At 53.1% G+C, this 24,794-nt stretch overlaps 1 protein-coding gene across 1 annotated transcript in view; it reads right to left on the bottom strand.

Moving 5' to 3' along the window:
* The window catches only part of SMAD6 (SMAD family member 6), a 76,297-nt gene extending 66,354 nt beyond the window's left edge, over positions 1-9,943 (bottom strand). Inside the window, exons 1-2 of the mRNA XM_047863733.1 lie at positions 7,835-9,943; positions 180-236 (exon numbers count right to left, since the gene is read on the bottom strand). Of these exons, the coding sequence (XP_047719689.1) occupies positions 180-236; positions 7,835-8,648 (871 nt within the window). The 5' untranslated portion in view covers positions 8,649-9,943. The remainder of the gene's footprint in view (positions 1-179; positions 237-7,834) is intronic.
* Between the last annotated feature and the right edge of the window lie 14,851 nt (positions 9,944-24,794).

The raw sequence follows: 24,794 nt of genomic DNA on the forward strand, positions 1-24,794 counted from the left end.
ACGTAAATAGCCGGCTGCAGAGCCTGGGTCTGCTTTGGCCCGACCGGAGGTGTGTTTGTAAAACTTCGCCCCATCTCAAAGGCAACCAGGCCTGCTTTCCCCCCTCCCCTCCACACCCCTGAGCACTGAGGCTGGGCCCTGGACTGAAAGGGAGCCGGTGGGAAGGAGGACACACTTACCCAGTGGCTTGTACTCGTCGTGAGGAGACAGCCGAGAATAGGGGGGCGGTGGTGATTCTGAAAGACAGGAGACAACATGTCACTGCTGGGGTGGGGGGGAGTTCACACCTGGGGGGGTGAACCTGCTTTTGATCATCGGTTTCCTCAAATAATAAATCCAGCCCCCAGGAAACTCTCCTCTTTTCCCACCACCTCTGCTGCCCAACAGGTGAGGCCACAGGCGTGGCATACAGACCCGGACTCAATCCCTCCTCTGCCACCTTTGGCCGTGTGACCTCAGGCAAGTTGCTTCACCTCTCTGAGCTTGTTTCCTCAGCTCTAAAATAGGGACAATAATCACAAAGAGCTTCCAGGTGTGCCAGGAGGGCAAAAGAAGACTATGTCAAACAGTTCTTGGTATTCTGGAAAAATACATGCACAAACAGTAACTGTTACTGTAACAAGTCAGAGCTATGGTTCCCTGATAAAACACAGGAAGCTCTGTTAAATTTGAAGTTTGGACATACGTGGTGTAATTTTTAGCATAAGTATATCCCTTGCAAGATTTGGGACATACTTACACTAAAAAATTACGTGCTGTCTGTCAGAAACTCAAATTCAACTAGGCATTCTTTAGTATTATTTGCTAAATTTGGCAACTCTAATCAGCACCGAGCATGAGAGACACAGAAGCTCCTTCCAGATCAGCTGCATTACAACTGACATTCTTGGGGGCAGGGTGGAAGGTAAGATTGGCTAGATCCCAGGAAGTCAACCCAGCTACCTAGATGAGAGACCTTAAGCCAGTCACTTCCAGCTAGCTCTCAGCCTCAGTCTCCCCCTTTGTAAAGAGAAGGGGTGGCCCACAAGTTCTCCGTGGCCTCCCATCTCAGACCCTCTGTGATTCCTTATCGTCTACGGTATTTTTCTTTGGGTTTCCTTTCATTTGCCCAAAATACTCCTCCTTGAAAACATATATTTTGTCTTCAGAAGAATTCCTTAGCCTCTTGCTTTAGGGGAAGTAACAATTTGCTAAACTAAGTAACAATTTGCATGAATGAAATGACCCTTCATTTTCCCTAAATGAAACTAAACACCATCAAATCGCAAACTAAAACAAACTCTCGGTGGTAGTAAAGAGGTAATAACTATTATTAGGCAGGTATCAGTAATGACACAAGGGGTAATAAGTGTTTTTCGCAATGATAATAAGGCACAATTAGCTGTAGGAGCATTTGTTTTTTGCTCTGTACACCCAATGCAGCTTGACTTCTTCCCCACCCCAGCATTTCCAGCCTGAAATTACTTCAACAAAGTGAGGGCTCTGAGGTCTAGAAACAGGGAATCTTTTGTGGACAGGAGTTTGAGAGAAGGAAAAGTGAATCACAGAACAGCCACTGGGGACAGAAGCAAACATGCGCTGAATGCCTACCCTGTTTCTTCCTCCATGCAGGGCATTTTCTATTTCGTTTATTTATTGTCTTTCATTCTTCTGGGTCTTAGGTACAGAGTGGTTAATCATGCTCATGGGTACCTATTCTTATTTTGTCCTTTCTCCAAAGTAAATAAGATGGCCATTATTATTCCCATTTTACAGATGTGAAGACTGACTTGCCCAGTGTCCCCCAGCCAATCATGATGGAACTGGAATTTGGGCCCGGGCCCGACTTGGCTCTACATCCCAATGACACAGGCAGCAACAAGAGGCACCCCGTATCACACCGCCTCACCCCAGCGAGGTCCAGCACGTCACGGGCACAGAGAGGGCTCAGTAAACATCTAAAGTCATTATCCTCATGATGGTGACGAGGATAATGGCAAAGTTCGGGCCGTGTAGACAAAGGTGTGGAGAAAGAGGATCTAGAAGGCCAAAGGGGTGACCCCAAGGAGATGCCAAGCCAGACTCGAGGAAGGGAACTATCTGCCTTCAGTAGGACCCACGTCACACCCACTGGCGCAGGCCTTGGAGGGGCTGGAGACCAGACTCAGCGAGGACCAGCCCTGCTTCAGGACACAAAGCAGTACGCAAGCGGGGCTAGAGCTTTACCAAGAAAGACAGTTGAGGCTGGCGCTCCCACTGTACAGTGACCACTGAGGCCTGGACAGTGGGAGCGGCTCCCTCAGTGCCACACGCTGAACTGGTCGTAGAGCCAAAGTCAGGACCAGAAGCCAGGTCTCCTGATCCCCAGCCTCATGCCCTTCCCACCACCCCACTCAACTTATCAGAAGGCCTGCAATTCCTGGGTCAGGGCTCCTTTTGCAAAAATCTGATCGGCTAAGGCTCAGGCCACACATGGTGGGGAGGTGGGGGGGTGCTCCGGACAGCTGCCCTCCCAGATCTGTCCCCCGAAAGTGAAACCTGCCAGCAGTGGGCCGTGGAGGCTGGAGTCAAGCCACTGTAATCAACCCCAGGATTTCACCCAGGGGCTGCTTACCTGGAGCCCAAAGCTGAAAATACAGGGGAGAAGGGCTACTGAAGTCCCCTCTTGAAGGAGCTGCCTGAGACAGCCACCACCCATGGCCACACGCAGGCTGGGTGTGTCCTGATGTGAATGAGGCACAAAGCGAATCTACAAACTTGGAACGTCCATCTCACCAGCGAGGGAAGCACTGCAAAGCTTTGGGGAGGGACCTGACCAGGCCCCCACGTGCTCCAGCAGAACAGTTTGCACAGAACTGTTTAACAACTTTAGAGGCTGGAAGCTGAACGCTACATTCCATCCTGGGCAAGTTCAAAAGTATGAAGGCCCACAGACTCCGCCACGAGACACAGGGATTTATAATGTCAGGCGGTCACCCAGGTCAGCTGCTGCTTTCAACGGATGGGGCACCCGAGGTCCGGCCAGGTAGGCCACAGAGGAAGGCACAAGATGTTATTTTACTTCAGCTCAACAAAGGGCCAGGCCAGGCGGGAACCAACACCCGGTTACCTTTTTTGAACACCTGAGTTCTTCTGCTCACCTACCCTACGATTCACTCTTTGAAAGTGTTGAATTCAGTGCTTTTTAGTATATTCAGAGTTGTGAGACCACCACCACAATACAATTACTGGACATTTTCATCACCCCAAAGAAGCCCTGTCCCGTTAGCAGTCGGTCCCTATGCCCTCAACCCGTGGGCAACCACAAATCTACTCTCAGTCCCCGTGGGTTTGCCTATTCTGGGCATTTCACACAGACTCACATAGTAGGAGGCTCTTTGTGGGGGGCTTCTTTCACCCAGCATAATGCTTTTAAGGCTCATCCGTTCAATAGCTGCATTCTTCTTTATGGCCGAATGATACTCCATTGGATGGATATACCACATTTGGTTACCCATTCATCAGCTAATAGACATTAGGGCTATTTCTGTTTTCTGACTTTTAGGAATAATGCTGCTATGAACAGTACTGGGTAACCTTTAACCGGCCCCTCTGCTTCACTCCCACACTTCCAGGCCCCACGGATCTGGGAGAGTGGAGCCCTAGGTCATTAACTCAGGTGGACTACTCAGTACGCGAGACAAAAGGACAGAAGAGGAAGTGTGGGCTGCCTCCAGGCCCTCTCTCCGCTCCCCTCCGAGAAGCTACCTGATGAGTGAGTGCCAAAGTTGTGTTGATTTTTCGGTAATAAACTTAGATGCTCTAAACTTGAAGGGGAGAGCCCCCCCCCCCAGAGCCCTGCAGGCTCCTCTGAAAGCAATGGACATGAGAGAGACAGACAGACAGACATCAGACGCTCCAGCCCCCTCAGACATCCAGCCTCAGGCATCAACTTCAGGAATCTCCTCCAACTTCCTTCAGAAGTAAGAGCAGTCAGCCAGGGGCCAAGTGTACCAGAAGGTTAGTGCTCAGCTCAGCTCGGCCCAAACGTGCCTCTGGTTAGCCCCCTAGTGGGTGGAGGGGGGTGATACTTAGCCTTTCGGGATCTGGACCCTAATTCTAAAGCCAGAAGAGCTCCCAGCCTCTCCCAGTGCCTGGTAAGGTTTCAGTTTGGGATAATGCCTTCCATCCCCACCCCCTTTGAGCCCATCATCTCCCTTAGGAAAGGATCCACTTGCCTCCCTGGGCCTCCCGGTTGCCACCTTCCGCAGGGGGTGGCTTTGGGTGGGGAGGGGGCCTCCCGAGTGCCCTCCCCTCCACCCCCAGAACCTGAAGGCTCAACCTCAAGCCCGGGACGGGAGCCTCAGAAAAGGAGCTCCTGGCGCTTTAAGGCCGGCTGAGCCTAATTGCCCAGATTCCCCCGGCAGCCAGATAAACAGCGCGGCCGGCTGGCGCCAGCAAGAGGCAAACTGCACATTATCACCCCTTCCTCACCTCCAAGGAGGAGCTCCGAGGAGCAGGGCGGGCGGGCCGAGGGGCCGCCAGAGGGGCGGGGCAGGGGCTTGGAAGCCCAACTTGAAATTGATCTCATTTCAAAGGGATAATGCCAGGCCAAATAAAAGGAAAACTTTTTAGCCCATTCTAATTCCTATAGTCCTGGCCTGGGAACCCTGTGTTTTCCTAGGCGGCCTCCTCCAGTCGTTTAGAAGTTCTCTCTCGCTCTGTCTCTTTCCCTGGCGCAATTTGGATAATAGTAATTTACTGAATATAATTACAGAAAAAAAAAAAAAAGTAGTGAAGCAAAGAGCAGGAGATTTATTCCAAAGTTAATGGATACTTTCAGGAGAAAGGAGATGTATAAACACAGGTTAAACTGTGATTAAAGTATTTCTCCACATTTCCGTCCACATAGGCACCGAGCTCAGCGAACTGGCTTTTCCCGGGACAGAAAGACACACAAGAGGGAAGGAGAGCTGGGGTCTGACTCCCAAGGGGTCGAAGGTGCAGGGCAGGGCCGGGCACAGAGGAAAGACCCCCACTTTCTGAGACAAGCATGGGGGAGAGGGCAGGGCAGGGGAGGCAGGCCTGTGTCACCTGGAATCCGCCCATATCAGACCCTAGGGATTCTGTCCACCTCCTCACTTTACCCATGGGAAGGGGAACTGGCCCCAATGTCCCAAAGCAAGTTGATGGATGGGAGCAGGGTTTGCCCTGAGCAGCAGGGGTCAGCACTGCCCAGAAAGGGGCCTCCTGTCACTTGGGCTCCCTGTGGGGATCAGGTGGGCACTGGTGCCCCTCAGTTGGCCTGCTGGGTATTCCGGTATACTCTCCAGCTATGTGCCTGCTATCCATGAGTGTGTCTGTCTTGTCTGCCCCAGTGCCCCAGCCCTCTTCCCCCAGAGCCCTGGAAGGAGCAGTCTCCTTATCAGGATGCGCACGGCTGAGCTCCAGCTATGCACCCGCCCAGCTTCAGGAGCCAGGCTGGCGGCCAGGCAGCAGGGGTGGGGTGGGCAGCAAAGGGCTCCCCAGTTCTCGGTCCCAGCGGCCCAAGCCACCAGGCAAGGGATGAGGCAACAGGGTCAACCTGGCGCCTACTGAACACTCTTCCCAGACCATGGGTCCCCCCCGACTGCCCCCAGGGTGGCTTGAATGGGGGAAGGAGGGGGAGGGCTGGCAAACAGGCAGGAGACACAGCCCCTGCACCAGTGCCTCCTTTTGGGAGGAGAAAGGGAGAAAGGGAGTCAAGTGCCAACAATGCTCAGTCTAGAATGAGATGTGGAGTGTTCTAGAGCCACCCCCATTCCACTCACAAGGAGACTGTGAGGAGAGGTTATTCACCCAAGGTCAAACTAGCCTTACTAGAGAGACTAGGACCAGGTCTGTGGTGAAGAACTTCCACTGCAGGGGGAAAAACTGCCCCCCAACCTGTACCTGGCAGTCTGTGAGGCTCAAACCACCCCCTAAGGTGACTTCTAATCCAAGGTGTAGAAACAGGGTGGGGGAGGGGGGGCCTGTCTGTTGCTCCAACATTTCCATGCCATCCCTTCCGGCTCACACACCTGAGCTTGCCTGGCATCTTGACTCTCGGCTGCCCCCCCCCCCCTCCTCCTCCATGCCCACCTCCCCAACCCATCCTCCAAGGTGGTCTCCAAACAGAGCTATGGAGCTCCTGGAGGGGATCCTGTTACCTGCACACCCCACAGCGCTCTGATAGTTCAGACCCACTGACCTGGCCCTTCTTCCCCCATCTCTGCCCCATCTCCCTGCCCAGATTATGTTTCTTAAGGGCATGGGTCGTACTCCTATTTCCGCTTTCCCCACTCTAGCACCCAGTACGGTGCCTGGCACAGAGCAAGTGCTCAACAAATAGTCACTGGCAAACTGACCTGGTAAGAGAGAAAATACCTGCCAGAGCCTGCTAAAAAGCACACAGTGAGCCCCACCAATTATCTCCCACTAAATAAAAATGATGAGGGACAGGGTAACCACAAATGGGGACCTGGGCCCCAGAGTTAGGGAGGAGACAGGGTGGCAGAGGGGAGGAAGCCACTTCCAGGAGAAGCTGTCTGGAAGAGGAACAAGGGACACAGAAAGCCTACCACAGGTCACAGGTCAGGGACTGCCCAAAGCCCTTGAATCAGGCCTGGAGTGACCACGTGGGGACCAGGGCGACCAGATGAATGCTGCCTCTCCCCACCTACCCCCCATCAGTGCTGTCTTCAGGAACCACCACTGAAGCACATTCCTTTCCCCTCCAGCCACTACACTGCACCGAACAAGACATCTGGGACAAATCCTGGGCCCACCCTCCCCTTCCACACTAGGTATCAGAAGATCTGTGATCTGACCCTCTATGTGCCCCCAGGCTGGGTGCAGACTCTCCAGAGGGGACAGACTGGAGGAGCTCAGAGCCCTTCCAGGCCCAAGAGCCTTTATTCTTCCAGCAGGTCTCACCCCCACAGGCCCCCCAAAGCCACCTAAGATGCATACACCCCTAAGATGCTACAGGCAGAAATGTGCAAGCCCTGCAGAGCAGAGGTCAGAACAGGGGAACTGCAAGCTTCTGGCCTGCCAGAAGCCTCCACCTGTCCTCACCTCTGTTCCAGAACCCAGGGCCTGCTCAGGTAAGCAGTGCTGGGGGTGGGTGTGCGTGGGAAATCCCAGGAAGAGAACAAAGAAGGGAGGCAGTTCTCAGAGGTAAATAAAATATCTGGCCTTCTCGCCTCCTCCTCCAGACACCTCCAGGACCCTCTAGAAAAACTGGACATAGAATTGACAATGATGACCATGGCGGGCCCTGATATTTGACACCCAAGGGATGCTGGGTACAGTCAGGCAAGAAGGGGGTCTCCACTTTGAGAGAGGAGCTTTGCGCCAGAGTATACAAAGGAACAAGTGTGACAATTTAGGAACACCGGTGACTCTGGCCGTGAATGATCTCTACACCCCATTTCACAACTTGTATCCACCTGGATATGGGAAAGTATCGCGTTAGGTATAAACAGACTGGGATAAACCGGGAGGGGGGCGAACGACTCTGTGTTGGGCTTCCGTCAGGCCTGCCCTTCTCTTTCACTGTCTACGAAGCTACAGCGTAAGTTAGGTCCCTGAGGCTGCACTGAGAAAACTCCAATGCACAGCCTTTTAAGTCTGCCGGAGCCGTAAGAAGAAGGTGCCATTTGACACGTGTGCCCCGATACCCACTTCCCGGCCGTCCCGCCAGGGTGAGGAGCTTCCACCGCGGGCTCCCACGCACCAGGGGCACCCGGGGTTGCAGCCCCAGCTCCCCCCGCCCGCGGCGTAGCGGACCGAAGGGCCGCGGAAGGGGGCGGGGAGGGGAACCCCCCCAACGCTCCCGGCCGGCGCGCGCGCTCACCTGGCCCGCAGAGCCGGCTGAAGTGGTAGGGGTTGCAGCACACGGTGGGGCCGTCGGCGGCGGCGGCGAAGCTGTGGCAGCCGCACAGGGGCTTCAGCTCCACGGCGTGCTGCAGGTCGGGCCAGCGGAAGAGGCGGCCGAGCAGCAGCTGCGGCGGCGCAGGCTGGCCGCCCAGGCGGAGGTCGGCGCGCGGCACCAGCACGCAGCCGCCCGGCACGCCGCCGCGGGACTCCACCGCCTCCAGCAGCGTGTCCAGCGAACGCTCCTTGAGCCGCTTCAGCAGCGAGTACGTGACCGTCTTGAGTTCCTGCTCGAGCAGCAGCAGCCGCGAGCGGGCTTCGCGACTCCGCCCGCCGCCCGCCGCCTCCAGGGCCGCCCCGGCCAGGGGGTCGCCGGCGTCCCGCGGCGCGCCCGCGGCGTCCCGCTCCGAGAAGAGACAGCAAGTCACAGTCTCGCAGTCACTTTCGGGCAGCCAGCCCGGGCCTCCCGGCTCCGCCGCGTCCAGAGGGGAGCCCCCAGCGCCGGCCCCCAGCTCCGACATGGGCCTCGGGGGGCCCCCTGCGCGCCGGCGCCTCCCCGCGCCCTGGGCGCCTCGCTGTCCCACCGCGTCCCGGGGCCGCCGCGGGGCTACCGGGCGGACTTCGGAGCGGCCGCAGCCTCCGCCTTCTCGTGCCCGCGGGGCCGGCTCAGCTCGGCTGCCCAAGCTCCCATCCTCGTCGCCGCCGCCGCCGCCGCCGCCTCCTTCCTCCCGGTCGGGGACCACACGACTTCGCCAAAGTCGCCGCACCAGCCCCGAGCGTTTGGACCTGAACATACGATATCCTTTGGCGCCGGGGGTGGGGGGGAGGCAGTCTCCGGTTACCGGGGGTCCGTTCCGTCAGCGAGGCGCCGGCTGCGCGGGCCGCAGCCCCACATGAAGCTCCGCCGCCGGGCGCCGTGCAGGTCGCGCACAGCCTGTCGTCGAAGGGGCACCGCAGGGCTGCAACATGAGGGAGCTCGCCGGGCCGGGACGGCGGGGAACACGCGCGCGCCGAGCCGCAGTCCGCGCCGGGCCAGCGGCTACATGGACCCCGGCGGCCGGGCTACTCAGCAACTCCAGCCCCGGCGCTGGAGGGGGACTGCAGGCTGCCCTCCGCCAGAAAGACCCCGCATGGGCCGGCGAGCCTTCAAAAGTTGCGCGACTGGTCCATGAGCACAAAGCGCTCCCGCCGAACCCCCCAGATGTGTCCGGGCAGCCCTGCCTTTAAAACCCAAACGCTTAACTACATGGGCTTTTCCTGCAGGATCCGAAAGGCCGGCTTGTTGATACCTTCAGCTTCCTTCTTACTCCCTGCAAAAGAAGGGGGGGGGGGGGGGGAGGAAAGAAAGAAAAAGAAAGCCCAAACAAAACCAAAATCCTGGAATTGCATGCACGAAAAGCCAACTCCGTCTCAGGTCCCAGGCTCTAGATGCACTTGGAGCAAGTTTCTCCTGAACGCGGGTGTCAACACATGAGTGGAAACTGTAAAAATCCCAAAGAGCTGTTGGGAATCCTTAATTAAAAATGCAATCCACCGAGGCAGAGGTCGCAGCCCGCCCCACGCTGCGCTCGGACGCCCGGGGCGCCGCGGCTGCAGAGGTCGTCCCCCTCCCCCCTCCACAAAAAGTGCCTCCCGGTGGCCCCGCGGTCCCTGCGAGGTCTGGCGAGGCAGCGCCCGGCGGCTCTTTCTCTCGGCTCGGCTCCCTCGCTCGCTCCCCCGCTCGGCTCTCTCTCTTTTTTGTTCTCCTCAAACGCACACTGAGGGCCCCCGGAGGAGCGCCGCGGAGTCATTGGCTGCCTCCCATCATATGCCAGTCTAGACACTTTGGCGGCTCCGCGGCGCTGATTGTTGCGCAAACAAGGTTTCAAGTTTCTTAACTCTTAAAGGAGAACACGTCCCATTGCAGGGCCCGAGGCTCCGAAGGGCCGGCTCCCGGGGCGGGCCGAGCTCGGGCTCCCGCCCCACGCTCGCCCCGGCACCCCCGCCCCGAGCCTGACAGCGCCCACGGCCCGCTTTCAAGCCCGCGTCGCGCCGCGGGCACGGATGCGAGCGAGCACACCCCCTCGCGCGCGCGCACACACGCGCGAGTTACACAAACCACGGGCGAGCGGCGCGAAGGCTCGGTGAACACACTGAGACTTGGATGCAAACGGGGCGCTTTGCCTCTCCCTGGCTTGTGCACAAACTTACAAACACACATTGCACTTTAGAGTTGGGCCAAACCCCCATCCCAGGGAAGGCTAATAAAAATGGGTGTGCGTGTGTGCTTTCCTGGCCTGAGTCTCTTGGGAGCAGGGGGCGGCCGATTTGTTACGGTAGCGGGATCTTGATGGCACAAGGTCTCCACACCCCCTGTCGCATTCAGGGGTCTCTCTGCGGGGCCAACTGAGGGACCTGGGACGCTTGGCGCAAGGGGGCTCCAGGCTTGCCCGAGGTAGCGAGTTGCAGAGGGTGGGGTAGGGGCGGGGAGTGTCTCCTCTCCGGCTCCTCACGGTCGCCACGGCTCTCCCTCGGAGCTAGGCGGGAGGCCAGCAGTCCCGGGCCCCCTCGGGGCCGGGTGCTTCCTCCTCCCCTTTCCCCAAGTGATTCTCTGCACCACCGAGAGGGATGTGGGTAGGGGTCTTGCTCTCCCCTGCGACGTTTCACCAAGGACATGGGGATGGGTTGGGGGCAGGGGCCCGGCCCACTGGGTCCGGGACTGGCTAGGGGGCGCGGCGGCAGCAGCGGGCCGCCCGGCGCGGGAAGGGTTAAGGCCGCTCCTGCCCCTGGAGCCGGCGCGGCGGGGTACCTCCTCGGGCGCGCTCGCTCGTCCGAGGGTGGCAAAAGTTCAAGCTTGTAAAGTCGGGATTGGTCCCGCGCGGAGGGAAAAAAGGCCTGGTTCCCCCCTCCCCCCCCGGGCGCGGCGCCGATTGGCCGGGCCGTGGGGCGGGCACCGCCCTCTCCGCGGCGCGCGGCGGCCCCGCCCCCGGCGCGGCACCCCGCCCCTTTCCGGGCAGGAGCCTGGCCCCGCACTGAATGAAAGAAATTCCGCTACTCTCATTGGCCCGGGGCTGGGCGCCATTCCCCCGCGGGGGCCGCGGGGGCGCCGGCGCGCGGGTCTCCCCCGGGGGTGCCCACGTGTGGGGCTGGCTCTTTGAGTGTGCGGCGGGGCGAGTACCCCGCGGGGCTCGGAGTCTGTGTGAGCGCTGGGGGAAGGGCGGTGTATTCAGGAAGGACTCGAGCCATTTGCTGAGCTGTACCTGGAGCCAGGTACTGTTCGCGCCGCGCTCTCCGGGAGACGTGGTTTTTCTTTCGAAGGGAAGACGGGGCCGAGAAGCTTCCTCACCCCCATCCGCTACCGCTTTGGCCAGATCAAAATAGCTGTCAGTGTCCTGTTTGAAAAACGAGGGTGACGGTGCCTACCCTGCGCTGCTCACAGGACCGGGAGGATCCTTTGGAGAGTGAGCATTTTAAGCGCACAAATCGCAAGTGAACAGCGAGATGAATTTTCGCAAGTGATTACAACACTTATGTAACTAACCAGCACCCAGAAGCCCATCTCGTGGTCCTTTCGGTCATTTCTCGCCCCTGGGGGAAAAATACGAAGAATAACTCAGTGTCAAGTGTTTTCTTTTACCGGGGTATTCGCTGGTTTGGCTGTGGATTGCAATAATAAATAAGTCGGAGCTGATTGACTCCTTACTGCGGGCAAGGCCACGTTCCAGGCATCGTAAGGATTCAGTCACTGAATTCTCCCAACAACCCTGATAGGTGGTGTTATTATTTCCCTTTTACAGATAAGGACACTGAGGCACAGAGGCTTTAACCTGCATAAGCTTTCAGTTAGTTGCAGAGGCGGGATTTGAACCCAGCCAGCTGAGCGGGATAGGTGCAGGGATGAAGGTATGGAATGGGGCAGCAGGCTGGAGATGGGTTACCTTCTTCCCTGGGCAGTAACTCATAGTTTGGCTTCTGTTCTCATTCATGCAGAGATGCAACATTAGGGGCGAGGTGCCATTAGGTGCCTGCTGGATGCCATCTGAGGAGCACTGAAGCCAGAGTCTGGTAGGCCTAAGTTCAGTAGTGACCTTCCTAAACTTCCCTCAGCTTTATAAGCCTCTGGGTTCTCATCTGTAAAATGGGAATCGGGGTCATGCTCCAGGCGGTTACCAAAATTAAATGACACAAGGACCCAGAGTCATCCCTCATTACAGGAAGATGCCTCTGAGTGGAGATAGCATCAGGAAGGGAAGGGCACTGATAGTTCGGTCCACTGTCCTTGGATTCTCAGGGCCCATCCAGCCCAGCACTGGCCCGCACTGCGACCACTAGAGGGTGTGTGAGAGCCCAGCAGGGCAGGACCTAGGAGCCACAGACTAAGGGTACCCTCCTGGACTGCCCTCCAGAAAACAAGCTCCAGTTCCCTGGGGGTATAGAAGAAGAGGAAAGTGCTATGCCAGCTGATGTTCCGCAGACCCCCGCAGCCACATTACTCACAAAGTAACTCACAAAGAAGTGATCCTAACCCCTCAGATTCAAAACTGCTCCCTCCCCATTATTCCAGTATTTTCCCAAAGCACCTGGTGCTTTCTCTTTGCACTGCTTCTCCCAATGCATAACCGTACGATTCCATGTCTATTCTCCTCTGCCTCTGGAACATAAGCCCCACACGGGGAGAAATGGTGAGCTATCAGCTGCGCCCCCCCCCCCCCCGCCACCCACAGCAGTGCTGAGGGAGTAGAGTCAGAAACAGGCCATTGGAGACCACCCTGTGCCATCAAAGAAGGTAATTCACACGAGACCACGTTGCCCATTCCTCTCTGCAGTCCCTAGCACAACGCCTGTCATGTCGTGGGCACCCAGTATCTTCGAGGTGGTTGAATTCAAATCTCTCACTTCACCAAGCTTCGTGCTCATCATCATCCTGCATCAAACATTTATACGCACTACCTAATCAAATCCACCCCCCCCCAAATCAGCACAATGAAGAATTTAACATTCTTACTAGACCTGTTTTCTAGACAAGGAAACAGAGAGCATAAGTAATTTGTCTCTGGTCACATTGCCAACAGATGGCAGAGTTGGGACTTGAACCCAGGGCTGCTTGCCCTGAGGCTTAACTTCTCAACACCTGGTCCTGGATAAGAAAACATGGTCCTTTGCCCTTGGGAGTTTCTATATTAGCTGGGAAGACACGGGCATGAAACAACAGAAATCATACAAGGGAGCACTTCCTTCTTGGTGGTGGGAAGGGGCAATCTCTAGGGGCCCCGCTTATAAACAGAAGCGCCACAGAAGTCTGGGCGCTGTGGTCAGATGGATTGGCAAGGTGAATGATTCATCCTAACCCAGTTCACAGGAGCCTGATGGATAAACCAAGGCCACACGTATTAACTCTCATAGAGAACAACTATAGGCCTAACTGGCTAAGTAGTATCATCTGGCCTTTTGGAAGGTAAATCTACTTGGCCCTAAATAGGGGAGTCAGGGCCCCCAGAGGTGGCAGACAACACTTCTGAGGTTTTGGTGAATGCTTTGTACCCCCTGTCTCTTGAAAACATGCACACGTGCATCAATGGAACCTTGTGTTCATTCATTCAACACATCCCTACTGAGTTCCCATGGGGTGTTGAGCCATGTTATAAGTGCTAGGGATCCCGCAGTAAACAAAACACAAAAATTCCTAAGTTCAAGGAGTCTAGTGGGAGGACAGACCAGAGACAAAATAATCAGGTATATAGCATATTGGAAGGTAAAGGTGCCAAGGTCAAAAATAGAGCAACGAAGAGGAGAGAGGAATGCCAGGAGAGGGTAGGTATGGTTCGGAGAAAGTGGCAGGAAATGCTTCCCTCGGAAGGTGTCATTTGAATAAAGTCTTTAAAAAAAAAATGTTCTTTTTAAAAAAAAAAATATATATATATATATAATTTCAATTTTGACAGAGGGAGTGAGAGAACGAGCTGGGGAGGGGCAGAGAGAGGAGACAGAAGAACCAAAGCAGGCTCTGCACTGACAGCACAGAGCCCAATGCGGGGCTCTAACTCACGAGCCGAGCCGCGAGATCATGACCTGAGCAGAAATCAGACCCTTAACAGACTGAGCCACCCAGCCACCTGGAACAAAGTCTTTTTTTTTATTTTTTTAATTTATTTTATTTTTTTTTTAACATTTATTTATTTTTGAGACAGAGAGAGACAGAGCATGAACGGGGGGAGGGCCAGAGAGAGAGGGAGACACAGAATCTGAAGCAGGCTCCAGGCTCTGAGCTGTCAGCACAGAGCCTGATGCGGGGCTCGAACTCACGGAGGGTGAGATCGTGACCTGAGCGAAGTCGGACGCTCAACCGACTGAGCCACCCAGGCGCCCCAACAAAGTCTTGATGGTGGGGGAACGACCGATAGTGGCGAAAGAATGTTCCAGGCATTGAGAAGAGCAGGTACAAGGTTCCAGAGGTGGGAACGTGCCTGGCACGTTTCGGGACCATCAAAGAGGTGATGCTCTGTGAGAAATGCTGGGGGACAGATTGAAGGGTCACACAGGCTGTTGTGGGGTCTTTGGCTTGTCCTCTGGGTGAGCTGAGCACCCCTGGAGGTTCTAGTTCTGCCTTGTTTTAACTGGCTCCCTCTAGTGGCTATGTGGAGAATAGACTCCAGGGGACAGAGCTGGGAGCGAAGGCCTGGTGGGGGATGGTTGCAGAGGCCCAGGCAAGGCCATGCCTAGCTTGGGGACAGGCGGTTGGATCCTGGACACATTTGAAGACAGAAACAGCATGATTTGCTGTCACATATCTGGGAGTGTGAGAGAACATCTGAACAGTGTACACATGTTATTAACAGTTATTTACTTGACTTTTTTTTTTTTTTTTTTTTTTAATTTTTTTTTTTCAACATTTATTTATTTTTTGGGACAGAGAGAGACAGAGCATGAACGGGGGAGGGGCAGAGAGAGACGGAGACACAGAATCGGAAACAGGCTCCAGGCTCTGAGCCATCAGCCCAGAGCCCGACGCGGGGCTCGAACTCACAGACCGCGAGATCATGACCTGGCTGAAGTCGGACGCTTAACCGACTGCGCCACCCAGGCGCCCCTTTACTTGACTTTTAACATCAATTCACTTAGGCACCAGGCTGGCTCAGTCAGTGGAGCATGTGACTCTTGAGCTCGAGGTTGTGAGTTCAAGCCCCACACTGGGTGTGGAGCCTACTTAAAACAAAACAAAAAAATCTGTTCACTCTTATTTAGCCTTGTCATAAGCAACAATATCCACAGAGTCACCAATGTGCTAGTTATATTCATCAGTTTAAAGCAAATACATAAAATAGTTTTGCACATCACCAAATAAAATTAGCCCCGGGACCACCTGGATACATGCAGCGCTGAGAACACTAACCAGTTGCTAATCTCACCTACTGTCAGGCTTTTTGGTTTGTTTATTTGATTGTTTTCTTACTACTTTCTCCCAGAAAGAATGATTTTTTTTCCCCTGGTCCTGTCTGTAATTATGGGACCCATTACCACAGCCCCTATGAAGTGAATGCTGGTTTTATTCTTGGCCCTCCAGACAACCTCTGCTTGGGCAGTACAGAGAGTGGTTCTTAACCATTACTTTGTTAAATCCAGCAGACCTGGGTTCAAATGCTGTTCAGCCACCTCCTAGCTATGTGGCCTTGGGCAACTTCCTTTACCTCCTATGATAGCTCCTACAACCAGGTGCTATCTTACTTGTAGGTTATAGATTCCAGATGGGGAGCCTGAGACTTAACTGCTAATAATAATATTGGGAGATCGTTTGAAGATTAAAATGCTTAGCACATGGGCGCCTGGGTGGCTCAGTCAGTCAAGCGTCTGACTTCGGCCCAGGTCATGGATCTCGCAGTTGGTGAGTTTGAGCCCCGCATCAGGCTCTGTGCTGACAGCTTGGAGCCTGGAGCCTGCTTCGGATTCTGCCTCTCTCTCTGCCCCTCCCCTGCTCGCGTTGTCTCTCCCTCTCGCAAAAATAAACATTAAAAATAATTTTTTTTTAAAATTTTTTTTTTTTCAACGTTTATTTATTTTTGGGACAGAGAGAGACAGAGCATGAACGGGGGAGGGGCAGAGAGAGAGGGAGTCACAGAATCGGAAACAGGCTCCAGGCTCTGAGCCATCAGCCCAGAGCCCGACGCGGGGCTCGAACTCACGGACCGCGAGATCGTGACCTGGCTGAAGTCGGACGCTTAACCGACTGCGCCACCCAGGCGCCCCTAAAAATAATTTTTTTAATAAATAAAAAATAAAAATAAAATGCTTAGCACCGTGTCTGGCACCTAGTAAGTGCTCAGTAAATAGTGGCTATTATTAGTGAAAGGAGCGTGGAGTCAGTCTTTACCAGGTTAAGCCTGGGTAAACAGGGTTGTCAAAACTGACGTCAGTTTCCTCCTCTTGGACCTCCTTGCCCAAGGCGGGAGTGGGATGAATTAGGTTCCACCACACGGAAGGACTCAGCAGCTCACCGTGAGAAGTGGCCTGGAGAAGGAAGGTTGGCCGTGGAAGGGACCAAAAGAAACTTCCCTTTCCAGCGCTACCGATCACATCCCTTGGGCTGCACCTGTTTTTCCACTCTCTGAACAGTCTTTCCCAAGTGCAGAGCCGAAGGGGGCAGGATGGGGGTGCCTGGGGAGATTACGTAGTACCAGGTAAGGAGGGTTACTCGCCCAAGATCACAGGGCCAATTGCAGGAAGCCAGGAATCAAGTGGACGTTTTTCTGACACGCAGGGCTCCTTGCCCCTTTTCCCAGTGCTTCGGTCGTCTCACCCCAAGTGCGCTGAGGATGCAGTGCAGGAAGTCGGAGGGCAGGCCCTGGGGTCACTGCTTGGGTTCTCATTCTGGTTCCACCCCTAACAGAGTCGCCTTGGTCACCTCACCGATCCTCGCTAAAGGTCAGCTCCCCCTCCCGAAAATGGGCTTAGTAGTAATAGTACCTACCTCCCTGGGGTCACTGTGATTATTGACTGGGATTATTATGCAAAGCATTTAGAGCTGTTATTCTTATTCTGCTCTGTGTGGATGCCCCAGGAGAGGGCAGCACCCTGTACGTTACCAGCTTTCAGAAATACGGAATGAGTGAATGAATGATTGAATGAATGAATCTTATGATTGTTAAGAGGGCTGGAAGCAGTTGCACAGAGGTCAGGGCTGTGGATTTGCCGCAGTGCGGCTGGGTTACCTGTACCCCCTACGCAACTCACGTCCTTCTCAGGCTGGGCAGGGGCGGTAGGGCGGGGAGGGCTCAAAGACTTTTTCCGGAGACTTCACTTGACTCGAGGATGGTGGAGAAATTTATTTTTATATATCGTAATACAGTCCATGTTTAATATTAAAGCTAACCCAGGGGCACCTGGGTGGCTCAGTCGGTTAAGTGTCTGACTTTGGCTCAGGTCATGATCTCATGGTTCATGGGTTCGAGCCCCATGCCGGGCTCTGCACTGAGCATGCGGAGCCTGCTTGGGATTCTTTCTTTCTCTCTCTCTCTCTCTCTCTCTCTCTGCTCCTCCCCTATTTGCACCTTCTCTCTCTTAAAATAAATCAATTTAAACAATAAGTAAATAAAGCTAACCCAGATGTATCAAGAAATAGTATGTAAGGTTCCTGTGAGCGTCTGGCAGAGAAGGGAGACTTGCAAAGAATGGCAGCTTGAACAGCATGAGAACCCTGCCCTAGGCTGACCCCGGGGGGGCCTCCTGGAGGAGGTTCACTCCTTCAGCCTTCACGGGGACCCCGAGTGAAGGGACAATGCCCAGGGATGTGGCCCCTTTATGTCTCAACAACAGGTTTCTGCTGGACACTTGCTAGAGGCCAAAGGCACTTGGGCAAGGAACCCTCCCTCGGGGACTGGGAGTTTATCCGAAGAAATGTCTGTATTCAATCATTCCTCTATACCACCGTGGCCAGAAAGAACCTTCTAGCATTTCTCTCTGACCCTGAGGTTCCCACAGTGAGAACCTTCAATGGGTCCCCATGGCCCATGCATTCAAATGTAGCTTCCCAACCCCACCAGGGGCAGGCCTCACCTCCTGTCCCCTCCCGCCACGTGGACCCTGAACAGGAGAAGGCCTGCTCCTCAGGACGCCCCAAAGCTCCCCTGTGTCCCGCTCTCTGACATCCAGTCTTCACACATGCTGACCTTTCTGCCTGCAATGCCCTTCCTTCTCTTCCTCTGAACAAACATTTTCTCTCTCGCCCCAGTGACAGGCCCAAGGCTATTTTCCTTGCGTTGTCCTGGCATTCTTATGTGCCTCCCTTCCCGGGGCTGGAAATAATTTGTCCACATCTGAGAGCCCCTCAAGAGCTCAGCCTGAGTTCATCTCCCTACCCTTAACCTAGAACCAGGAGGTGCTAGAAATTGGAGAGTAGGGATTTCATTTTTTTTTTAATATTTATTTTATTTTTGACAGAGAGAGAGAGACAGAGCGTGAGAAGGGGAGGGGCAGAAAGAGAAGGAGACACAGAACCCAAAGCAGGCTCCAGGCTCCCAGCTGTCAGCACAGAGCCCGACACAGGGCTCAAACTCACGAACCGTGAGATCATGACCTGAACCGAAGTCGAATGCTCAACGGACTGAGCCACCCAGGCGCCCCTAGAGATTTCATTTTTGATAGATACAGCCAAATTGGCCTCTCTCATAGAAGCTGTCCCTCTTCCCCTCCCTGTAGCAGTGCCCACGCCTGTTGACAGTATGATTCCACTTTATACAAACATCATTCAGATGTGCTTGCACACGAGTAAAAGGAGGTACACATGTAGTTACACAATGCATAAAGAGTGGGGGGTTATGCTCTACAAGGTCACTTCATTATAAAGAGATTGTAAACAATCTTAACTTTGTCAACAGAGGGTCTCATTAAATTTTTTTTTTTCAACGTTTATTTATTTTTGGGACAGAGAGAGACAGAGCATGAACGGGGGAGGGGCAGAGAGAGAGGGAGACACAGAATCGGAAACAGGCTCCAGGCTCTGAGCCATCAGCCCAGAGCCCGACGCGGGGCTCGAACTCACGGACCGCGAGATCGTGACCTGGCTGAAGTCGGACGCTTAAACGACTGCGCCACCCAGGCGCCCCCACAGAGGGTCTCATTAAATAAATGATGGAATATCATCCAGTGGTTGAAAAAGAGAGAGGCTTGGGACAACTGCGTGGCTCAGTCGGTTCAGCGTCCGACTTCGGCTCAGGTCATGATCTCACAGTTCCAGAGTTCGAGCCCCGCGTCGGGCTCTGTGCTGACATCTCAGAGCCTGGAGCCTGCTTCAGATTCTGTGTCTCCCTCTCTCTCTGCTCCTCCCCTGCTCACACTCTGTCTCTCTCTGAAAAATATTAAATAAACTTAAAAAAATTTTTTTTAAGAAAAAGCAAGGCAACTTTCAGTTTGAAAAGATCCAGATGTTAAATGACTGGGGCACCTGGGGACTCAGTTAAGTGCCCAACTCTTTTTTTTTTTTTTTAAGTTTATGTATATATTTTGAGAGAGACAGAGACAGCACAAGTAGGGGAGGGATAGAGAGAGAGAGAGAATCCCAAGGAAGCTCCGTGGTGCCAGCGAGAGTCTGATGCAGGGCTGGAGCTCATGAAACCATGAGATCAAGCCCCACATGGGGCTCTGTGCTGACAGTGCTGAGCCTGCTTGGGATTCTCTCTCTCTCCTTTCTCTCTGCCTCTCCCCTGCTCACACACACACATACTCTCTCTCTCTCTCTCTCTCTCAAAACAAATAAATAAATTTTAATGAAAAAAGATATTAAATGACTAACAACAATGTCGGCAGTATGCTACAATGTGCACAATTTTTTTTTTAACTATCATGTTCGCATATTCATAAAACGTCTTTGGAAAGACACAGGGTAAGCTGGTCAAGATGGTTGTCCGTGGGGTCGGAGAGGTTGTCTGGGGGTGGAAGCCAGCTGAGAGGGAGACTGTTTTTCAACCAATAACTGGTTATTTTGTGTGCTTGCTTGCTTGCTTATGTTATTCTATTAAATTCTATTATGTCATTCTATTAAATAGGTAATGCTCACACACGGCACAAAATCTAAACAAGGCCAAAGGTTCAGCCCAAAAGAAGCCTCCCTTTCTCCTGCCTCCAGCCCTCTTGGCTTGCCCTCTTTGGTACCTTCTGAATCTTTGCAGCATGGGCAGAACGACCACTCAAAAATAATTAAATCCAATACGTATTCTTTTTTTAGAAAAACAGCTGAATTATTAAAATAGCAACCCCTGGCTGAAGAAAGGAATAAATCAACAAAAGAATAGTTGGTTGAAGAACTGATACATGAAACAATTCAATAACCAAAGCAAAGAGGACGTGACCCAGTGACGAAGGAAGTGACAAAAATAAGAAGAGATACAAGTAAGACCTGACTGCCGTCAGAGGGAGCATCCCGTCTCGTCTCGCCCTTGGTTTCCTCTTCCTACCCCGACCAGGACACCCTTTATGCTCTTGTTTCCTCCCCAGGGCTACGCAGGCTGTGTGTGGTCAGCATTTCTGGCCTCAGTCCCGCTAGTACTAGCCATGCTCTGTGGGCTAGATTCGTTGTTATCTATTTATTGTCAGCCATTTTTTTCTTTTGGGTCATGATCTTACGGTTTATGAGATCAAGCCCCAAGTCAGGCTGCTTTGGGATTCTCTCTCTGTCTCTTTCTCTCTCCTGGTCTCTCCCCTGCTTGTGCCCTCTCTCTCTCTCTCTCTCAAAATAAATTAATTAATTTTAAAAAATTTCATAGGTTCCCTAAAATTATTTTGGGCCCTGGGCAGTGCGTCTGCTGAGCCCAAAGGATGACGTTGGCCCTGGATAATCGCCCAGTATTATCGGTGGATTGTCCCCAGTAGAGGGAGACCTCTGGAGGTGGGCGTCGAGGACACTGACCACAGCCGGGGGGCTGGCCCCTTCAGAGGGAGAGGCAAAAGGAAGAGGGTGGCAGGGGACCGTCTCTCTGTATGAGTCTGGAGCAGATAAAAACAGCTTAAAATTCCAAGTCAGGCCTCCTGCTCAGGGGTTCTCAGCATTGACGACGCATTAGAATCACCTGGGAGCTTAAAAAACTACTAGAACCTGCTTTCCACCCCAGGGCAATTAAATCAAAATATCTGATGTGAGGTCAGGGCTTGGGTTTTGTTTCAAGCTCCCCTAGGTGATTCTAACAGGGGTCAGGGCTGAGCATCGCACAGATATTCCTGCAGATGGAAGGAGTGAGCGGGGGGGAGGGGAGAGGCGCTGATTTGCCCAGTAGATGACATCTCACCCTGACATCTAAGACCATGAACCCTTAGTGGCTGCCAGAGGCAGATTCAAAGTAAGGCACACGTCCCTTGTAGAGGGCCCTTCCAAGGCCCTGCACTTATCCTAAAGATAGCCTCCCCGGGGCGCCTGGGTGACTCAGTTGGCTAAGCATGCGACTTCAACTCAGGTCATGATTTCACAGTTCATGAGTTCAAGCCCCGTGTCGGGCTCCCTGCTGTCATTGCAGATCTGTCTCCCCCTCTCTCTGCCCCTCCCCCACTTGCGAGCATGTGCACACATGCTCCCCCTCTCTCTCACACAAAAATAATAAACACTTCAAAGTGAAAGGATAGCCTCCCCAAATCATGTAGCTTCAGACTGCGCCCAGCCTGGATTCACCCCGTGGGTGCCACTCCTGGCCCAGAACCTTGCTGGGCAGACACACAGACATGAAGGGCCCAGAGCATACCTCCTGCCCAACAGCAAAGTAACTAAGAAACAGGGACTTCACCAGCAATCACTGAGTGGGTTTCTCCAAGGGTCGGCTGTGGGCCCCCTTCCACCTGAAGATCTGGTGCAATTAACCAGCCCTTCCAGGCCACCGAATCAGCATCTTGGGTCTAGGTCGGAAGCTGCATTTTTTACATGCTTCCGAGGGGATATCCATGCACACGAACATTTTTGAGTTAGTTCTACATCTTGATTCAGGAGGGGGCCACATAGTGTACACACTTGTGAAAAATCATTGAGGTTGACTCTTAAGGTGCACCTGACTCAAAACAAAAACAAAAGAGACCCAACCACGTGTCTTGAGCTTTGGAAGAGGAATCAGGGGAAGCTGCCTGGAGGAGGGGTTCTTTGAGCTAGGCCTACACGTGGAGAGGAGCAGGGAACAGGGCAGAGGGAGTTGGGAAGGCCATGGGAAGAGACTCTTGTAACCACAGCAGTGGGGGAGACAGGTAGGAATGGAGACGGGGTTGGTTCTGAGGCCTTGTCAGGCAGCTGCCTCACCCCTACCCAGGGACAGGGTGTCCTCAGAGGCCCACAGGCTGCTGTGGTCAGCATAGGTAGCCCGTGTAAACTCCCAACTTGCCTCCAAGTGCACCCAGGTCATTCTCCCCAACAAGACGGCATTGTTTGGGGTTCCAATGCAGGGCAAGAAAAACAGAGAGCCCAATTGTCCCTGTCATAATGGGTATATAATTTATAATAATGTCAGCTATTAAAGGATTTTTAGTAATTAACTGACAGTGGTGTGCTATTTCACTGCATTTTTGCCTGCCATAATGATCTTGAACTTTGCAAGACGGTTTTGAACTTGCTCAAAATAAGCCCTGAATACAAAGAAGGGCGACATCATTCCAAATGAGGGGCGAGAGGGGTTGGACAAAATGAGGCTGTTCTCCTCCCGGGAGAGGGGTGAGCCGTGTAGAACCAGGAAGATCTGAGGCCCACTGTCTTCCCAGGGAGCTGTGCAACCAGTAAAATGCCTGCCAGGCCAGAGCGGTGAGTAAAAGCAATAATAGTGTGTTCAATTGCATTTTTTTTTCAATACACCTTGTTTGCATGATACACAGCTAGGAATATTTTTCTCTTCCCCAAAGAAATATGCTTCCATGCTTGTCTTTCTGGAAACACAATCTCTGTTGGTATGTCTTTTACTCTTCTGATTTTTAACAGAGACATGGGAAATATTTCTTTTTCCTATTAATTCCACAAAGAAAGCCAAAGCCAGCACAAGCCCGACGATAAATCGTAACTGACACTGAGTGGTCAGGAGACAGCAGGGAGTGGTGGAGTCTGTGGCAAATTGGTGAGCTCAGACCCAGTGTAAGTGAAGCATCTGTTATTCTGTTCCAGACAATCAGGACTGCAACCCCCAGGCAAGACTCAGGTACCTATGGCAACCTCAGTTCTCCCTCTTCCTCTTGAATAGCAGAATAAGGATTTAGTTTCAGCTTGGGGCAAATTGTATCCTGGAGAAAGAAACTACCTCTGCCTGAGCATAGTCCCATGACTATCTCTAGCCTCCCTTGCACTGAGTATAGTCATATGACTATTTCTGGCCAATAAGATGTGAGCGGAAGCTTTGTGCAGGAATTCTGGGAAGGCAGTAGAAAGAGAGCCAACTCAACTGGGAGGCCCCCTTTTTTGCCTTCAAACTTTCCTTCTCTGGCCCAGAGTATCTCCAGTCTTCTTTCGTATAAGAGACAGCTATCCTACTTAAGCTTCTGTTATTTTGAGTTTTTCTGTTATAATCTATCCAACTTAATCCTAATTAATACAACTGGACTCACTATTACCACAGAGTCCGATTTTTCAAATTTAGCCAGGCTTATACAGATTTGTATATGACATATCTTGATGTCATATATATTGGAAACCCCATAAAAAAATATTAAAGTATAAGGGCACCTGGGTGTCTCAGTCAGTTAAACGTCCGACTTCGGCCCAGGTCATGATCTCACGGTTCGTGGGTTCGAGCCCCACGTCCGGCTCTGTGCCGACAGCTCAGAGCCCGGAGCCTGCTTCGGATTCTGTGTCTCCCTCTGTCTTTTCCCCCTCCCCTGCTCGCGCTCTGTCTCTCTCTCAAAAGTAAACATGAAAACATTTTTTTTTCATTAAATTATATAAAAAAAAAAAGTATTATAAAAAAAAAAATTAAAGTACCAAACAGGCCAAACCAGCCAGGTCTGAGCTGCATTCAGCCCAAGCACCCCTCTGGTGGGGGTTAGGAATGCTGACAAACTGCCAGTTCTCTTTTCTGGGAACAGAGGCTCGAGCTTCTCCACCGACTTGACTCAAGTATGGCCATGTGATTGGCTTTGGCCAATGAAGTATGAGCAGGTGTGATGTGAAACACTGCCGGGCAGGTGATCTCAGCTCGAGCGTGGAGCTTTTGCCACATTCTTTGTACCCTGCTGCTGTCATTATAGAAGCATGTCAACATGGAGCTCCCCTCAGCTAAATCTCTGAGTGACTTCAAATAACCCACCATGCAGTGCCTCAACAGGAAACAAACATAGTTGTTATAAAGCCACTGGGATTCGGGAATTTTTGTTACCACCGCGTTACCCAGCCTCTCCTGACTGATCCGCGATCTGCGTCCTGGGTATTGGTCGTTAGAATTTTACAAAGCCCTCCATCCGCCTTTCTTTCTGTGGGTGAAATTCCCCATCTTTCTAACCTTCTTATTCTTTTTTTCCCATTTATTCTTTCACTCGTTCGTACATTCGTACATCAGACACGTGGGGGCCCTTGTGGGCGCTAAGTCAAGTCACTGCTATCTGGGAGCCCGCATCCTCCCTTTGTCTGGGTGGTTTGTCTTGCCCATATCCCTTTGGACCCTTCCCAACCTCCCTCACATCCGACCCAGCAATGGAAAGAAAGAGGGAGAGAGCGGGGAGGAAGTCTTTTGAAGGCAGCCTCTCAGGTCTGGGATTCCTGTGAGAGCTCTTGGTTTCTTCCTTCTTCTATCTGATGCAACCCTCACCACCTCCAGGGAGAAAACCAAGGCTCCGGGAGGTTCACTAACTTCCCCAAAGTCACACAGTTAGAAGGCAGCAGACGTAGACTTGCAGCAGGGTCATGACAGCCTGCAAGGCCTGTGCCCCCCACCCACCCTGTATCACCGGCCTCTGTGGACATCTGTCTTCCGTGGTCAGAAGTCATCTGTAGCTCCAGGGTAGTATTTGCAGATAAGAGCCTATCT

Source organism: Prionailurus viverrinus, chromosome B3 (genome assembly GCF_022837055.1).
Source record: "Prionailurus viverrinus isolate Anna chromosome B3, UM_Priviv_1.0, whole genome shotgun sequence".
NCBI lineage: Eukaryota > Metazoa > Chordata > Mammalia > Carnivora > Felidae > Prionailurus > Prionailurus viverrinus.